Source organism: Rhinatrema bivittatum, chromosome 4 (genome assembly GCF_901001135.1).
Source record: "Rhinatrema bivittatum chromosome 4, aRhiBiv1.1, whole genome shotgun sequence".
Taxonomy (NCBI): Eukaryota; Metazoa; Chordata; class Amphibia; order Gymnophiona; family Rhinatrematidae; genus Rhinatrema; species Rhinatrema bivittatum.
The window spans coordinates 419285489-419303573 of record NC_042618.1 but is presented as its reverse complement, the minus strand read 5'-3'; the positions used below and the strand labels follow the sequence as shown (position 1 = coordinate 419303573).

General features: G+C 49.1%; 1 protein-coding gene across 1 annotated transcript in view; it reads left to right on the top strand.

The window, feature by feature from the left end:
• Nucleotides 1-2488: 2488 nt before the first annotated feature.
• The window catches only part of PODXL2 (podocalyxin like 2), a 100041-nt gene continuing 84444 nt past the window's right edge, over nucleotides 2489-18085 (top strand). Inside the window, 1 exon segment of the mRNA XM_029601316.1 lies at nucleotides 2489-2917. Coding sequence (XP_029457176.1) covers nucleotides 2884-2917 — 34 coding nt within the window. The 5' untranslated portion in view covers nucleotides 2489-2883.

Sequence of the window (18085 nt, the reverse complement as noted above, 5' to 3'; positions counted from 1 at the left end):
TCCCCTCGACTAGGTCCAATCCTTCTTACTCATAATCGGGTTAAGCAGTGGCTCCCCCCCCCCCCCCCCCCCCCCCCCCGTGCTACAGCCTGCTCTGATGCCTGCATCTGCTGTGTTGTTAACCCCGCCTCCCCAATTGGTTTTGCACCCGCACTTGCGCTGGTCCTGAATGAGTGGATTAAAGTAAAGGGCGAGGAGATGTAAAACGGGAAAACTTTTGTGAATGGTTACAAATGAAGGCTCAAGCCAGCAGCTCCCAGCCCTAGTTCCAATGGAGCTGGAAGATGAAAAAAAAAAAGCACGAAGAAAACAGTCATGTCAACAACTGCCTTTACTCTTATACACAGGTATCACCGACACCTACTTTGGAAGAGAAGGTTTGTCCTGGAAAACTCAAACCTCAAAAAAATCTGATAGCCCAAGATGCCACTGGCCTCTGTCATTTTTACTGCTCTGGAAGGTTTGGGGTTTTTTTATTTTATTGTTTTTTTTTATACAAATTTCATGTTGACCTGTATTACAATCCAAATTCAAGTGGCACACATTTCCAGCTCATGCAGGGGAAAGTTAAATGAAGACATAATGTATATTATAAGGGGGCCTTCCAGCCAAGAAGTTACACTTAGGGCACAGATCTCTAATAAACCTTTTACCCCCCCTTCCCTATCCTTGACACACAGCCTGTTTAGAGTCATTGGGTAGGGGGGGGGGTGTTTAAGCTGTACAACCTTTATGTTGTTATCTTGGACTCAGATTGATGGGATTGCCTGCCCTGGCCTTCTGCAAATCTAATGGAGGCAACCACTCAGTACAGCTGTAACCAAAGGTGATAGATGTCATGGATTTACTAAATTGGAGCATTCTGGTGATAGAAGAGCCCCATCTGTTCTTGCTGTAGCCTGAGAAATTCTAATGAATGTCATTCCGCTCTGGGGGCAGGGCAGGCTGGGCTTTCTCCTTCAGTGTTAAATACGAGGGAGGGTGAAAAACCTTTACTGTTACCAGTACATCTTCAAAATGAAATCTCCTGCTCACTTTCCCCAAAATATGATCCTGAAAATCCACCACCTCATTCTCTTCGGGACTATTTCTTTGGGAGTTTTTGTTTTTTTTACTGACCCTAAGATCATGCTTTCTGTTATGCTCCACAGCAAAGTCTGCCTATGCTGATGTAGGGTCAAATCTCGCTTACTAACTTTCAATGTCATATTGTATGGATCTTTATCCATGAAATAGTTGTATTGCCAGATGTTTTATATTACGTAATAATAGGGCCTGATTCATCAAGGTCTTTTCCTATAGACACAGAATGGGAGAAAATGTTTGGTGACTCAGGCCCAGAGATGGTTGAGCTGCAAAATAACAGAGGTTGCTTTGACTAGAACATTTTACTAAAAGCCTCACACCTTCACATGGAAAAATAGAATTATCCCCCAGTCCCCATCCAATTCAGAAGTGGAAACAATGTCTTCCCGACTCCAATCACTGGTTGGAAATGATGAAATGGGGTAAACTGGGTTAACTGGAGGAACCTGCAAGGAGCAGCAGTTACTACTCTAAAGAAACAGACTGGATGGAGCAGGTTTTTGTTTTTTTTTTAAATGCCATCATCTACTAAGTTGCTGCAACAGCCGAGGTCCCTGGACCAGCACTTTTTCTTTTAATATGTGAGCCCACCCCCAACCAGCTTCCTTGGGCACTCAGTCTCACCTAGGGCTGGATTTATTAAAGATTTTTTTTCATAGAAAACAGGAGAAAAGTCTTGGTAAATCAGGCCCATGGAATCTGCTCCTGGGGAAATTTACATTCCTCAGTATCTCTTTTTTTTTTCCTTTTCACAGAATTTGGAGATGCCTGGTGGGCCACAAGCAGAGCCCATCCTACTTGCAGCTGGAGGTGTGTGTGTGTAGAGGGGTCAAATTCTAGGAGTGGGGGGGTGAAGATAGTGGAAGGGGTTGAGCCTTGAGGGTATGGGGAGAGAGAGTGGAGGGCAGAGGGAAAGGGGTCTTGCCAGGGGAGTAGGAGAGAGGGTGGAAGGGACTCTCCTACAGTGCACTTCCAGGAGAAGTCTGCTCAAAATATTTAAAACTCTGCATCTTTCAGAAATAACTGTTCTGTATTACATTTTAAGTTAATTACTCAGACTGATGTATATTGTGTTATTTTGACCAATATAAAGTATGCAGAATTTTAACATTTTGTGTGCAGAATTCCTCCTGGAGTAAGTATCATATGTATTTACTCTCATTTTTTATGACTATCAGAGGTAGGCAGCACTGGAGAGACACAGAATGGACAGGTCGCCCAAAGAAAAAACAATTAAGAGACTTTGACCTTTATTGCCCTAATTTCCAATGCTGCATTTTACAAAGAACAAAAGAATTGCAGGGCTCACAAACTCCAACCCGCCTCGGCTTCTCCAGCAGCAAACGCACGTGATCATGTCCAGACCTACCTTAATACTTTCTCCAGGTTTCGCTTTTTATCGCGTGCGCTCTTCTAACCCGCCCTTAACACCCAGGGCGGTCTGGGAGGGGGGAAGAAAAGACCCTTCGGGCCTCCTTGGAGCTGATGACTTTAATTTCAGTGGAGAGCAGCTCTTTAGGACCCGGGGGGAGGCCGGGCTGCTGCAGACACTGCGCCAACATCAGCATCTGCGAGTTCCAATTCAGCCTCTGGGCAGGAAGGAGGGAGGGAGGCAGGGTCTCTGCAATTGCATTATTTAGATCGGGGCCGGGAGGGGAGAGCCGGTCCCCTACCATTGCAGAGCTAGCAGAGAGCTCCGATCGGCGCCCTGATGAGAGCCTGCGGCGGGATTGAGGCTGGGCTGGGGAAACAATAGCGGGGAAAAGCTGCGCGCCTGGTCCTTGCAAAAGTGCAAACATGAACCCGCGGCTGAATTTGCTTCTGGCCTTCGGTAAGTACATTTTTTTTTTAACTGCTATTGTGAGTTTTGTAGGTGGGTAGGAGAGGAAAAGGGGGAGCCTTTGTTCCATTTAAACAATAAATAAATGAAATAGGGACAAAGTTATACAGTTGTGAAGCACCTGCTTATGAAAGATACTGTTCTCAATTTAAAAATAGTTTAAACATATCCCCGGCACTGAGCGGGTGAACGTAAAAGCGTTTTTTATTTTGCATTTTAATGTTAAAATAGTGGGTTTTGCTTTTGGTGAATGCATATCTTCCAAGAAAAAAAAATCCCTGGTAAGAAAAGCCGTTATCTAAGGAGGGAGCTGCTGCTTCCCGAAAATAAGACAAACATGCAGAAATAGACACAGCGCTAACCGACCTTTATCGCCCTCCGATCTGGGCCCTGATGCACTTGTGAATTAGAAGAGTCTTTTAGGTCTCCTGACAGATTTGAAAGCTTCCTTAAAAAAGTGAAGGGTTTAGTAAAGCTGCATGATCTGCTTCTAATCCTAGAAGAAGTGAAGTTTCTGTGTTTCTTTCCTCTGGATTTTTCCCCGTGTTTACATTTTCAGAGCATTTTTTTTGTGTGTCTCTTTGCTCATCTCCTCTCTAGGTTCTGTGACTTCCAGATTCAGTGCAGCGCATTCCCACACCTTTGCCCTCATCCTTGCCCTTTAGCCCATAATATCAAAGCAGAGGTAGGACCACAAATCAGAATTAAAAAAAAACAAAACAAAACCCTAAAGCTGGGACGTCGCCATATTTAAACTGGATGCTCAAAATAATTCTTTAAAGTCTTTGCCTATTAATTCAGAGAGAGTAGAAGAGGTGGCAGCCCTGCCGCTTTAAATAAAAGAGTTTCAGCAGTTGTTAATTTCACAAGAAGCCTCCTTTTACTGAAAGGGTGAGCCAGGCATGGGAAGAACTCAGCTTGTCAGGATTTCGCTGTCAGGTTTTGTTCTGTATTTTGAAGGGTCTTGTTTCCTTAACAACTGCCTGCTCAGGAGACTCTCCTCCCCTCTCATTTCTGAGCCCTGAAGGACCATTCACCAGCGTGCACTACTGTAGTAGTGTGCAGACCCGGAGTGGGGGGGGGGGGGGGGTGCTATCGTGTTCGGCTGCTATTAGCCTGGCACCACCACCAGCAGCGACCTTAGCTCCCTGTCTCTTTCCTCCTTTCTCCCTCAATTCTCTCTTTATACCTCTTCTCAGCTTCCATCGTTCTTCTCTTCATTACCCTCTCTTCTCCTGTCTCTTATTCCTCTCACCTTCATTTCCGTTCCCCTGCTCTTCCATTCCTTTTCAGTTTCCCCATCCCCTCCACCACCACCACCTCCTCCTATTCCTCCATCTCCACATCATGCATGCCAGGTTTATTGTTCAAAGTTATCACTCCCACTGTTTCCTGTAAACCAGCATGATGTGATTGTATCATGAATGCCGGTATAAAAAAAAGCTTTTAAATAAATAAATAAATCATTCCCCATCCCTACAATGCCTCCTTCTCCTCCATTGCACGGTTCTTCCCCCTTACACCAACCTTCCATGTCTTGCTCCCTCTCTTTCTCTTCTATGCCCTTTCCCCAGCATCTGTACCCCTGCCTCCCTCCCATCCGTTCCCCCTTCAGCAGCCATCCCTCAGCCAACCTAACTAGGCATCAGGAGCCTGTCCCTCTGCTGCTGATTGCTCTACACAGTGAGGTCAATCAGCAAAAGGTTTGTCTGATTAACTTTTGGAGTTAGCTTGAGGTTTATGTTCTTTCCCCCCTGCTCATTGTCCGGGCAAAACTTACCTCTACAAAAAAAAAAGGCATCCCTGGGGGCATTGCTGGGGCATAGTTTAACTTTGTCCGGTCAGCTCTGATATTTGGCGCTGACCAGCCAAAGTCACTTGAGTAACTGTCCAGATAGATAGCAGGATATTCAGCTGGCATGGCCTTGGACTAAGTATCCAGATAAAGTTGCCTGGACATGACTGGCTGAATAAAAAACTCTGTCTGTGCTGGCAACATGAACGTTTTCAAAACTCGCATGCCAGCACTTCCTGGCTGCCAATTTCACGATGCGCAAGATCAGCAGCCCTTGAATTGTGAAAATGGTGACAGTGCTGCATGCCAGGACAGATGCTGCAGAGGGATGGGCTCCTGACGGCCTAGGGACCTGGGATGCGCAAAAGAGAGAGAGAGAGAGAGAGGTCCCTCTGGATTCCAGTCCCCACCCAAGGGTTTACTGTCTGTTGGTGGGCTCAGAGATACCGGCTGGACATTGCGGTTTGGGGCATGGACAGCAGCTAGAGGAATGCTGGGCAACTGCGCGCACCTTACAGGGAACGCTGGGCACAACTGCTCTAATAAAAGCATATTTTAATGCATAATGCATGCCAGGAATAACGACTTGTCTTTATTAGGATGTGATTGAGAGCAGTTATTGATCTTTCTCTTGCTTTTTGCATGTCCATGCTGATCGGATCCTTATTCATCATGTTACTTTCCAGCACATCATCACATGATAGAGGGGCATATCTGCACTGTTGTTGATTTGTTTCAACAAATACAAGACCCTTTTTGGGGGGAGGAAGGTGGTAAGGAGGCAAGAAAGAAAGCAAAATGATGTTAGAGTATCTGGATTTCAAATATGGAGATGGGTAGTTATTCAACTTAAAAGGCCATTAAAACTGCATAAGGATTTGTGAAAGGGGCTTCAGGAAAACTTACCTAAAGATTTATTCAGAAATAAAATAAATGTGTGATACAGGCACTGGGTAGCAGGCACTGATTTTATTTTACAAAGGTGAAATGAAGCATTTATGCTTTAAAAAAAAAATCCAGTAGGGCCAATTAATTTTCAAGGTTATTTAACCTTCTATTGTTCTCTCAAAATGCCTTTTGCACAAGGGCCCTTCTCTGTGAACAAAAGGAACTCACAGATTGTAGCCATTCTGAAATGATTTACAATGATGGGGAGACCCCATGTCCCAGGTGTTATTGCAGGGTATAGACCGGTCTGTTACTTCCTGTCATCTGATAATGGAATTCACAGGGGGTGGGGTAATTTCCAGTCATTGTCCACAAAATTGTTCTAAAGTCCTTGAGGATGGGAAATCCATGTGAAATCCAGCTACTCTTAACATCAGTGATGTGTTCAGATCTTGCAAAGAAATTAAATTTTGCACTAATTGACTGGGCAGGAAAAATGTGGTGTTTATCCTTCTGCCATCTCCGGAATCACTGAAAATAATTACAAAGAAGAGCAATGCACGGCTGTAAGCCACTTTGAAATGTTGACAGACTTCCATGCTCACAAAAAAAAAATTTGGATCATTTCATTGGTGCGTTTCCATGGGCCTTTGAACTCCGGTACAGGTGTTGTGGCTGTGATAGACTCCTGCTTTGGCCAAAGTCTAAAGCTGGAATATCTTCTGTATGTCTGTTGAGGTTACTGGAGCTCTGATGCTTAGAAGAGGGAACGATGAGTAGCATTGGCTAGGCTTCATTAGGAATGGTTCATGCAGTATTGGGCAAACTTTCTAGCTTATCTCGGTGATGTCTAATTGTTGGAGTCCACACTGGCTCTTAATGTCCAAGTTTTTTGGAAGGCCTGACAGTCGATATGGCTGGCAGGCCAGGGTAATGCGGGCCCAGGCACGCTCGGGAGGTGGCAGGTCCCGGGAGAGGATAGGGGCGCCATAGGAGAAGGTGGAGGGCCCGAGAAGGCAGGGGTCATCGGAGGGGCAGGCAGCTGAGGGGGGAGTTAGGGTCAGGAGGAGGTGAGGTGGCAACCGGTAGGTAAAGTTAAGGGCAGAAGGAGGAGCTGAGGCTGTGCTGGCCAATCCTAATTGGCCAGCGAGCCACGCTTGAATCAAGCGTTAGGGCTGCCTCGGAGGAACGCGGCACAGTCCTTACTGTGGCACGGCTGCTCCGAGAGGCAGAGGCCGTTTTCTACGGGTAGTTTCCTTGGTGAAGCTAGGCGTAGAAAAGGGCTCGGTTTGGGCACGTACCGGTCGGTGGAGGTTCTTGCTGGCAGGCGCGTGCTCGCGGGACGGCAGGTCGGCAACCCGGAAGTGTGGCGGCTACGGCGAGTCCTGTGATGGCTTCGGAGGAGGCGGCTTGTGTCCCGGGAGATGTCGAGGAGGGCGGCGTCTCAGCCGGCATGGAGCTGGTTTCTCCCGTAGCTGAGCGGGTGAGCGGCGTTGCGGGCGCCGGGGGCGGCGGCGATGGGCAGGCTGCAGGGAGCGAGGGTTGCGCGGCTGGTGCGGCGGGCGAAGGCTGTGCAGGGACGGAGGGGCGTCAGCCGCGGGCAGCGGAGGCGGAGCCGGGCAGGCGCGGATCTGCGCGGGTGTCCCGATCGCGTTCGCGCGCACGGGGGGGCGGCAGGGGCAGAGGAGGTCGCCGGTCGGGCGCGTTTACGGGGGGGGGCAGGCGGATCGGGGACGTGGGGCCCGATGGGGGCTGACGGTCTCATGGCTGGCGGGAGCGCGGCGCGTGCCGGGAGGCGGGCGGCTGGGCTTGCGATGGGGGCGGGGCCTGGTCCCGCGGTGCTCGGGGATCGGGTTTCTGAGGGGGTCCTGCTGGAAGGGTCGCGCGAGGCTGGGTTTTTGCCAGGATGGTCGGGGGTAGAGGGTGATTGGGGTGCAGGAGAGTGGCAAGGGGCGGGTGACGAGGAGCCCTGGGGGGGGGTGGTCTGGAGCGTCTCGGCGCTCCCCTTCTGGGTGGCGACGGGAGAGGCACGCCGTGGCTCGTGGGCTCCTACAGTCGGGCCGCCGGCTGACGCCTGCCGGGGGAGGTGGGGAGGTCTCGGTTGAGGGACAGATGGTGCCTTTTCCGGCAGGCCAGGAGCGGGTCTTGTCTCCTGGGCTGCTCTCTGCTGAAAGGGGTGTCGCGGCTGGGGGCCGCTCTCGAGTGACCCCGAGGCGGGGGAGGACCGGATTTGGGGCACGAAGTGTTAGCCTGGGGTCAGGTACGGTGGGGAGTCCTGCTGTGGGGGGCAGGGGAGGGTCGGCTGGCCCTCGTGTGGTTCCTCTCCCTGTGCCTGCTGTTGATTCTGCGCAGATGATCCAGGAGGAGGACGGTGGGGATGGGCCTGGTACGTCACGAGGCGAGGCTTGGAGGAATGAGGCTGCAGTTGCGGAGCGGCGGGCGGTGGAGCGGTCCGTGGTTCCTGGAGTGGCGGCAGTCAGCGAGTTTTCTCCCGGTGAGTTTCTTCTTTTCCCTGACGAGGGGGTGGGGGAGGAGGCAGGGGATCCTGCGGCATTGCTTGGGAGGCCGCGGGGTGACTGGGACAAAGGGGTTCGGAGTGGGTTGGAGGATCGAGTGGGCACGAGTTCGGCGGCAGGTAAGGCCCGCGCAGCGTCTCGCAAGAAATCCAAGTCTAAACGGCGGAAGGGGCGGGACAGTTCCTCGGAGTCGACCTCCTCCTCCTCGTCTACCTCTTCCTCCACCTCTTCTGATTCGGCAGCCGGGGTGCCGCCCGGTGCCAAGGCCGGGGAGGTTTCTTGTGGCGTTCCGGCGCTCGTTGCGTTTTCTGAGTTGTGGGAAGAGGTTCCTCGGGCGCTCCGGCGGAAGATTTGGCGTCGCAAATTCATTGATATATTTCAATTGCTGGAGGGGCGCCGCGGAAAGCGGAAGAACAAGAAGAAACGCGGGAAGAGCGAGCGTTTTCCGGGTGTGCAGGCAAGGGTGGCTCGGAATAGTCACAACTGGACTCGGTCCTTTTTGCGCCTGGCGAGCGTGATTGGGCATCGTGACCCGTCTCAGTACGGTCCGTTGTTGTCCTACGCCGATGCGATATTGGCCGCGAGTAGGACCTACGATGGGTGGTCGTGGCTCAATTATGACGAGCGCTTTAGGGATCGCATGGAGGAAAATCGGTTTATGACGTGGGGCACGCAGGATGTGGGTTTGTGGTTAACCCAAATGGCGTCTAAAGCTGGCGGGAGTGGGTTGGGGGCTGGTGGGGCCGCGGGCATGGGCCTTGCCCGGCCCTTTCGTCAGGGGTTTCCCGCGCTCGGGGCGGGTAAGGCGGGGGCGGGGGGCTCCGATGTCTGTTGGCGGTTTAACCGTTCCACGTGTTCATTCACGGACTGCAAATTCCGCCACGCGTGTGCCACTTGCGGAGCCGCCCATCCCGCGTCCCGGTGTGTCAAGCGACACAGCGATGGTTCCGGTGTCGCTTCCGGCGCCAAGGGCGTGGGGAAGTGAAGGTTTTGGCAGGGCGGACACTCCTGTCCGGATTGGTCCCATGCGTCCGTGGTTGCTGGCCTACCCGAGGCGTGATGGGGCCGACTTGTTGGTGCGGGGTTTTACTGAGGGATTCCGGATTCCGTGTGGGGAACGGGTCCCAATGGGGGGTGGTGCGAATTGTACATCGATTAATCGGTTAGTATTGGTTGCGGAGGAGAAGCTGCGCAGTGAGCTTGTGTTAGGACGGATTGCTGGTCCGTTCCCGGATCCACCGTTCAGCGGGTTAGTGCTGTCCCTGTTGGCGGTAATCCCAAAGAGGGAACCCGGAAAGTATCGTCTAATTCACAATTTGTCTTTCCCGGCGGGGGACTCGGTGAACGACTGTATCCCTAAGGCGCTTTGTGTGGTCCGGTACGCTTCCTTCGATTCGGCTGTGCGGGTGATCTACCGTTGCGGTCCGGGTGCCTTATTGGCAAAAACTGATATTGAGTCGGCTTTTCGGCTGTTGCCTGTGCACCCGCAGGATTTTCACCTACTGGGGTTTCGTTTTCGGAATGCCTATTATTTCGACCGGTGCATGCCTATGGGCTGTTCGATTGCGTGCGCCTATTTCGAGGCGTTTAGCAGTTTCCTGCATTGGGTTGTGGTCCGTCGAGCAGGGTCAGCAAACGTGGTTCACTATCTGGACGACTTCTTATTCGCGGGAGTTGCAGGCTCGGAGGACTGTCTGTCTCTGTTGCGCTGTTTTCAGGAGGTTGCTGGTGAGTTTGGCATTCCGTTGGCAGCTGGCAAGACGGAAGGTCCGTGTACTAAGCTGGTCTTTCTAGGGATTGAGGTGGACTCGTTAGCGATGGTCTCGCGCTTACCTGGCGACAAGGTGGTCCGGTTGCGGGACTTGGTGGGCCGGGCTTTGGAGCGGCCTAAGCTCACACTATCCGAGTTGCAGTCGTTGGTGGGTAGTTTGAATTTTGCATGCCGGGTAATTCCGATGGGCAGGGCATTTCTGAGGCGATTGACCAGGGCAATGGCGGGGGTAACGCGGCCCCATCATAGGGTGCGGGTCACGGCTCTGATGAGGGAGGATTTGAGGATATGGGATCGGTTCTTGGTGGATTTCAATGGGACGATGCTCTGGCAGGATAATCCGCTTTCCAATCATGAGCTTGACTTGTTTACAGATGCGGCGGGGTCTTTCGGCTTCGGCGCTTACTTTCACGGTTCCTGGTGTGCGGCGGCGTGGCCCGTGGAGTGGATCGTAGCCGGAGTCACAAAGAATATCACATTCCTCGAGTTGTTTCCGATCGTGGTGGCCCTGCACATTTGGGGTCCGCGGCTTCAGGGCCGACGGGTCGTCTTCTGGTGCGACAATATGGGAGTGGTTGAGGTCATTAATAAGCGAGCTGCCAAGTGTGCTAGGGTGTCGGAGCTGTTGCGGGAATTGATCTTGTGCTGCATGTCTTTGAACGTGACTATTTGGGCTCGTCATGTACCGGGGGTTGCTAATGGTGTGGCCGATTCTCTTTCTCGTTTCAAGTGGGAGCGGTTTCGAGTCTTGGCCCCCGAGGCGGATCCCTGTGGAGTTGCAGTGCCATCTTCCCTCTGGAGGTTCGGTTTCCCCAGGCCTGGACCCTGCTGCGGGCTTCATTAGCCTCGTCCACATGGTCAAGTTACGTGGCGGGCGCTCGGAAAGTGGCGTCCTTTCTATCTGCGGCGGGGTGGCGGGGAGGTCCTGTGTCGGATGTGTTGTTGCTTCGTTTTCTGGAGCATGTTAGGGCTGCCGGTTTTACGAAAGCGGCGGTGGGCAGGCAGTTAGCGGGGTTCTCCTTTTTCATGAGGGCCCATGGGTGGGGGTTCCCCGCGGGCAGGTTTATTGTGCGTCGCGTCCTGTTAGGGTGGGCTCGGGCGGTGGGGCGTCGCGTGGATAGGCGCCTACCGATCACTCACGATATCTTGTTGAGGTTGTGGGAGGCGTTATCGGACATATGTTTCTCGTCGTACGAGGCGGCGTTGTTTCGGGTGGCCTTCGTGTTTGCTTTCTTTGGGGCCTTTCGTATTGGCGAACTGGTGGCGCGGTCGGCGGTTAGCACGGATAGCCCGGGTTTATTGGCGCGCCACGTGCGCGTCACTACTCGGTCGGTGGGGATCTTCATTCCTAGGTCAAAAACCGATCAGGCCGGCAAGGGGACGACTGTGGAGCTGCGGGCGGTGCCGGGTCTTCGTACGTGCCCGGTGTTCAATGCCGCGCAGTATTGTCGGTTGCGGGCCTCAGGGTGGGGTCCGTTCTTGATTCATGCGGATCTTCGTCCGTTGACGCGGTTTCAATTCGAAAGGGTTCTGCGTGTGGCTTTGTCGTCGGTGGGTTTGGATGTCAGCCATTTTGGGACTCATTCCTTCCGGATCGGTGCGGCGACCGAGGCGGCGGAGGCGGGTCTACCTGGGGCAGTGATTCAGCGAATTGGGCGGTGGCGATCTAATGCCTTTCAGGGGTATGTTCGCCCCGGCCCGGGGCTGTAGGGAACTGTACTGACTCTTGTTTCTTTCCAGGTGCAGACGCAACGGGGAAGGCAGCGTGGATTGTGGGGCATTCTTACACCCACTGGGCCCGCAGACATGCTTGCGGCCGACCTTACGGGCCGCACTTGGACTTAAACAAGAGGGGGGCTCGGGTGCATTGGCTGGGACGACGGGGCATGGTCTGGGATGAGCTGATCCCTTGTGTGCGGGAGGCGCGAGGGCGGCTGGGGCTGCCACGGGTGGTGGTAGTGCACCTGGGGGGCAACGATTGGGGTAAATTGCCCGCCAGGCAGTTCATCAGTATGGTCCGGAAGGACCTCATGATGATTTCTATGCTGTTACCATCTGTTGTGATATGTTGGTCTGATATTTTGATAAGGCCTGCTGAGTCGGATAGGGTGATTTGGCGTCGCAGTAGATCCAAAGCCAACCAGCAGATTGGGGCTTGGTTGGTGCGGATGGGTGGCAGGCACATTCGTTATGAATGGTCCTGGGGGTCGGTTTCTGGGTTGTTTGGTAAGGACGGTGTGCACCTTTCGTTTCTAGGAATGGACCTATTCCTCAATTCGATTCAGGAGGCCTTAGAGGAGTTCTTCCCTTTGTAATTTGGCCGCATCTTTGGGGGGTCACGGACATTTTCATGTCCGTGTCTATGGCGGATGGCCCGAGCCAATGCTGGCGGTACACTGTTTGCATATATATATAAGAGCTGTTGGATTCATGGGCGATGTAAAAGAGATGTACTATTGAGGAGTGGTTTGGAGGTGGACTCCTTGCTAGAAGGTGGCGGGAGTCATTCGGCAGGCCTGGCTACTTGCTAGATGGCGGCGGTGGCCCACTGGGTTGGCTCCTTTGCTGGAAGGTGGTTGGAGTCTGAATCTGGTGAGGAGGCAAAGGCGAGTCGAGCGGCTGGCGTGGAGTCGTCTTGCTAGAGGAGAGGCGGACGGCTGGAAGATTGTTGTGTTGACTTTATAATGTTATTGGGCTCGGGCCTCCAGGTTATTATTAAAGCTGCGGCCTTGTTAAACCCAAACCCCCTTTGTCTGTGTTTATTAAGGTATGTAAAAGGGTGGATGTGAGAGAGTGATGTCCTGGATGCCCGTATTATGGAAGGCCTGACAGTCGATATGGCTGGCAGGCCAGGGTAATGCGGGCCCAGGCACGCTCGGGAGGTGGCAGGTCCCGGGAGAGGATAGGGGCGCCATAGGAGAAGGTGGAGGGCCCGAGAAGGCAGGGGTCATCGGAGGGGCAGGCAGCTGAGGGGGGAGTTAGGGTCAGGAGGAGGTGAGGTGGCAACCGGTAGGTAAAGTTAAGGGCAGAAGGAGGAGCTGAGGCTGTGCTGGCCAATCCTAATTGGCCAGCGAGCCACGCTTGAATCAAGCGTTAGGGCTGCCTCGGAGGAACGCGGCACAGTCCTTACTGTGGCACGGCTGCTCCGAGAGGCAGAGGCCGTTTTCCCTCCCACCCACCCTTAGTATTATTATTATTATTATTGTTATTATTCTTATTATTATTATTTATTGTTACCTGGTACGTTTTGAGTGGTGATTGCTGTCGCAGCGGATGGCCCGAGCCAATGCTGGCGGTACACTGTTTGCATATATATATAAGAGCTGTTGGATTCATGGGCGATGTAAAAGAGATGTACTATTGAGGAGTGGTTTGGAGGTGGACTCCTTGCTAGAAGGTGGCGGGAGTCATTCGGCAGGCCTGGCTACTTGCTAGATGGCGGCGGTGGCCCACTGGGTTGGCTCCTTTGCTGGAAGGTGGTTGGAGTCTGAATCTGGTGAGGAGGCAAAGGCGAGTCGAGCGGCTGGCGTGGAGTCGTCTTGCTAGAGGAGAGGCAGACGGCTGGAAGATTGTTGTGTTGACTTTATAATGTTATTGGGCTCGGGCCTCCAGGTTATTATTAAAGCTGCGGCCTTGTTAAACCCAAACCCCCTTTGTCTGTGTTTATTAAGGTATGTAAAAGGGTGGATGTGAGAGAGTGATGTCCTGGATGCCCGTATTACCAGATTTATGTATGTTCCTGATGCAGCTGACCCATGTAGGACTAGGATTCAGTGATCAAACCGAGCTAATTTATAGTAGACCAGCTGACCCATCCTTTTGCCCAGTAATTTCTGTCAATACTCCTTGCCTATCCTATTTGGGGGGTCGGTCTGATGAAGATTTGTCCTTGTTCTTGAATGTTGTTAATCTGTCTGTAGCAGGAGGTGAAATACCAGTCACTCTGAAGAAAACTGTGATAATTCCAATCCTGAAGGGTAATAATTTGGATCTGGCCATTTGTAGCAGTTATAGCTCAGTTTCCAATGTATTTCTGGCTAAAGTAATTGAAAAGGTGGTGACTAGATAGATTTCTGAATTTTGTGGTACTAAATGAAAAGTTTGACAGGGCTCAATGCCGATTCTGTGCAGTATGAAGTACAAAGGCTGCGATGGTGGCAATGTTTGATAAGATCTTGTCTTGATTAGATGTAGGAGATGTGGTCTTCCTGATTTTTACGTGTCTTGTTAAGTGCGTTTGATTTGGTAGACCACTCGATTTTGCTTTTGCTCTGTTTTGAATTGGGTTGAAGGGGTCAGGTTTTGAATTGGATTACCTTTATTTATTTATTTATTTTTGTAGGGTAGAAGAAAAACTATAATTTGTCAAGGGGGGGGGGGTCAGTCGGAGTTTAGAGATGTGCAGCAAGGTATTCCACAAGGTTCTTCCTTGTCCGCACTTCTTTTTAATATTTTAAGGCCTGTGGGCAAGCTTTTTCGATCTTTTGGCTTTTTGCCATATATATATATATATGCAAATGACAGTTGATAGTTCCTCTGGGGAGAAACCCATTAGAGACTATTAATCAGATTAATGTGTGTTTAGGAGAGGTAGATGTGTGGCTGAAAACAATAGATTGGTTTTAAACTCACAAAAGATGGAGTGGTTGCAGATTGGTTTGGGTACACCTCAGCTGGCACTATCAATACCTGGTTGTTTTGGGGTTTTTTTTCAATTATTTATTTATTCATTTTTTTTTAACATACATAGTCAGCAAATCAATCCTGCTAATGAAAAGGTATATAATCCCAATATCCAAAATATTTTAAGTAGTACATACATTCATGCTCATAACTTTTAATCAGAAATCACAAATATTCCTTTCAAAAGAAAGAAAACCCAAAAATATAAGAAGAAACATTTTCTAATTCTACCTAGGAAAAATTATAACTAGAAATCATTCAGATTATACATCCTGTTATAAAGAAGTATGGGATCCAAGATTCTAATACGGAGCACTAGGAAATGGTAATGAAGAAAAAGAAGGTCTTAATATTTTTCTATCCCCCATGGCAGGTTCAAGTTACATTATCATGAGAATCAAGAAATAAACGCAAATCTTGTGGATCAGAATACACATATGACTATTATATTTGAGCACACATTTACTAGGGTAACGAATCACCACATGGGCTCCTAAATTTTTTTGCTTCTTGAAACATCTGAAGAAATCTCCTTCTACGCTGTTGCGTTTCTCGTGTAATGTCTGGATAAATCCAGACTTTTTGGCCTAGGTAGGTCTTCTCTCTATTCCTCAGAAACATTCTCAAAATAGTGTCTCTGTCTGCTGAAAAAACAAATGTAATACACAATGTCCCACGAAATTCAATTTGATCTTCTACAGACTGTTCCAGAAAGTCTGTAAGATTTTCCAGGTCTTGTGGTTGCGTTTCTTTATTCTGTGACTCAGTTCCAACTTTCTTCCCAAAATTTATAAAAAATATTTTTTCCATTGGTGGAATTGCATTCAATGGTATCTGTAAATTTTCTAACATATACTTTTTAAATTGTTCCATTGGTGATATCATCTTAGCTGGTTGTTTAACTCCTTCAGAGGAGGTTCGGTCTCTGGGAGTTAGATTGGATTCATGGCTCTCCATGAAAAGACATATTGCATTGATTCATAGGAAGATTTATGTGAATTTGAAACTGATAAGTCAATTGAGATTTATCTTAGCTATAGACGCTTTCAAAAAAGTGACATATATATATACTAATGCTATCTCACCTTGATTATTGCAATGCACTATTCTAGGACCCCTCCAAATAAATTATCCAGTAAGTTACAGATTATGCAGAATGCTGCCACATGATTTTTAACTAAGAGTGCTCAGCCAGGATCTGGAACTGTTGCAACTACCTTGGCTGCCTGTTATATTATGGTGTCAGTTTAAATGTTTGGTATTAGCATTTACCAAATTTACTAGCATTTACCAGACTTTACCAATTACTGCAACATTCTTCTTCTTGTTAAACCTCTATCTTTCCTCTTATTCTACTCCCAGTTAGATTCAGCCCTGTTTATTGTAACTTATTTTTCTATGCACTTGTTTTAAATTGTAAAGTATACTCTCTTGTTATAGTTATGTACGTTATAATGTATTGCTCACCCCTTGTTTTATGTAAACCGGCATGATACAAACTCCGTGAATGCCGGTATAGAAAAACACAAATAAATAAAATAAAATAAATTTAAGATTCTCAGGGTAATGCCCTCCACATTTTAGTGGTAAATTAAAATGGTACTGGAGTAGTCAGATTTCCCAGTCTTCCTAGGCAACTTCCTTCAATAAAAGCCTTTCACCAGGTGCATTTGCAAAATCGAGCTTGTAGTACAACTATTCCACCATTGTGGAATAAATTGCCACTTTAGGTTAGGGAGGAAACTAATTTGTTGTGGTTTAGAAAAGGTTTGAGGTCGGCTGCTGGCTAAATGCTGGCTGTACATGGGATAAGGTATTTTCTGTTTATTGCTTTATTATTTTTTATCTTATTTTATGAATTTGATGTGGTTGTTATATTTTCTGTTGTTCTTTGCTTTGGGCAAATTTTTCTGGAAAGCTATTGATAAATACTAAGAAATGAAATATATCCAAGCTACAGAGTGTGACTTCCTTAACTAGGACAGTTTTGTCATATTCCTCATTTATCCTCTATCATCATAAGCAGATGAGCATACGGGATCCCCTGTTTGGTTCACACCCTGCACTCCTCCCTTCCCATCTTTAATCATGAGGCTTTGCAATAATCTAAATAGCCACCAATACTAGTGTGGCTGTAGCCCAAACATCTGGCGTCCTAGGTCTCTATGGCCTTTCCAGATGGAACCCACCTCCAACTTTGCCCATTTTGGGAAGTTGTAGCTTTATTGAAATAACTATGAGGAAAGGCTAAAGAGTTTTGGACTCTTCAGCTTGGAGAAAAGACGGCTAGGGGAGATATGATAGAGTCTATAAAATAATGAATGGAATGGAACGAGTAAATGTTAATCAGTGATTTATTCTTTCAAAAAGTTTCAAAAAGTACAAGGACCAGGGGACACACAATGAAGTTACTAGGCGATACTTTTAAAACCAATAAGAGAAATGTTATTTTACTCAATGCATAATTAAGCTCTAGAATTTGTTGCTAGAGGATGTGGTGAAAACTATTAGTGTAGCTGCCTTTAAAAATGGTTTGGGCAAGTTCCTGGAGGAAACGTCCCTTAACCATTATGAAGGTGGCGTTGCAGAAATCCACTGCTTATTCTTGAGATAAACGGCCTGGAATCTATCCACCCCTTGTGATCCTGCCAGGTTCTTATGACCTGGCTTGGCCACTGCAGGAAACAGGATGCTGGGCTTCATGGACCTTTGGTCTGACCCAGTATGGCATGTTCTTATGTTCTATAAATAATAAGGCTTCTGAACTTTGGTGTTCACAAATTGTAAATTTAGGTGCTTATTTTTCAGGCAATTAAATGTATTTAGAGCATTTAGGAGCATTTTTAGGTTAATTCAGTTTTATTAAAAAAAAACCCAAAAAAACCCCAACCATACAAAATCCCACCACAAATGAAAAACAAAACAAGGGTGACTGTGGAGGAGAGAGGTCTGTGGGCATTGGGAGGGGAGGGTTGGAAGTGTGTGTGGTCCAGGGTTGGGTGTATGTGGGTATATGGCTGGGGGGGGGTGTAGGGGGGGGTCGTGTGTGACTAAGGAGCTTGGGAGCTCCTCTCCCCTCACTCCTTCTCTTCCCTTCTTCACTCACTTCATCCTCCCCTGGGTTGGAGGGGCTTGTACTCCCTGCCAGTCCACTCTTCCCAATGCACATCTTTTTCTCTTAGGCAGTTGGGGCTTGGGTTCCCCACTGGTCCCATTCCAATGAAATCATCCAGTCGCAGGCTTTGAGCGAGTCAGGAAGGGGCATGAGAGCCACGTGGCCAGATGGTGCCATAGGAATTCCACAAGGCAGGCCTGCCTTTTGGGGATTTTCAGTTAGAACTGAATAACCTAATTTTCCTGTTGCAGGAAGCCTTAATTCTAACACATCATATTACATTTATATAGCAGTTGGGACCTCAGTCGTACGAATCGTCATTGATTCTGTGCCACCTAAGTCCAGTTGATTACTACTAGTTCTTTGCAGCCTGCCTGACAGATCCAGCTGA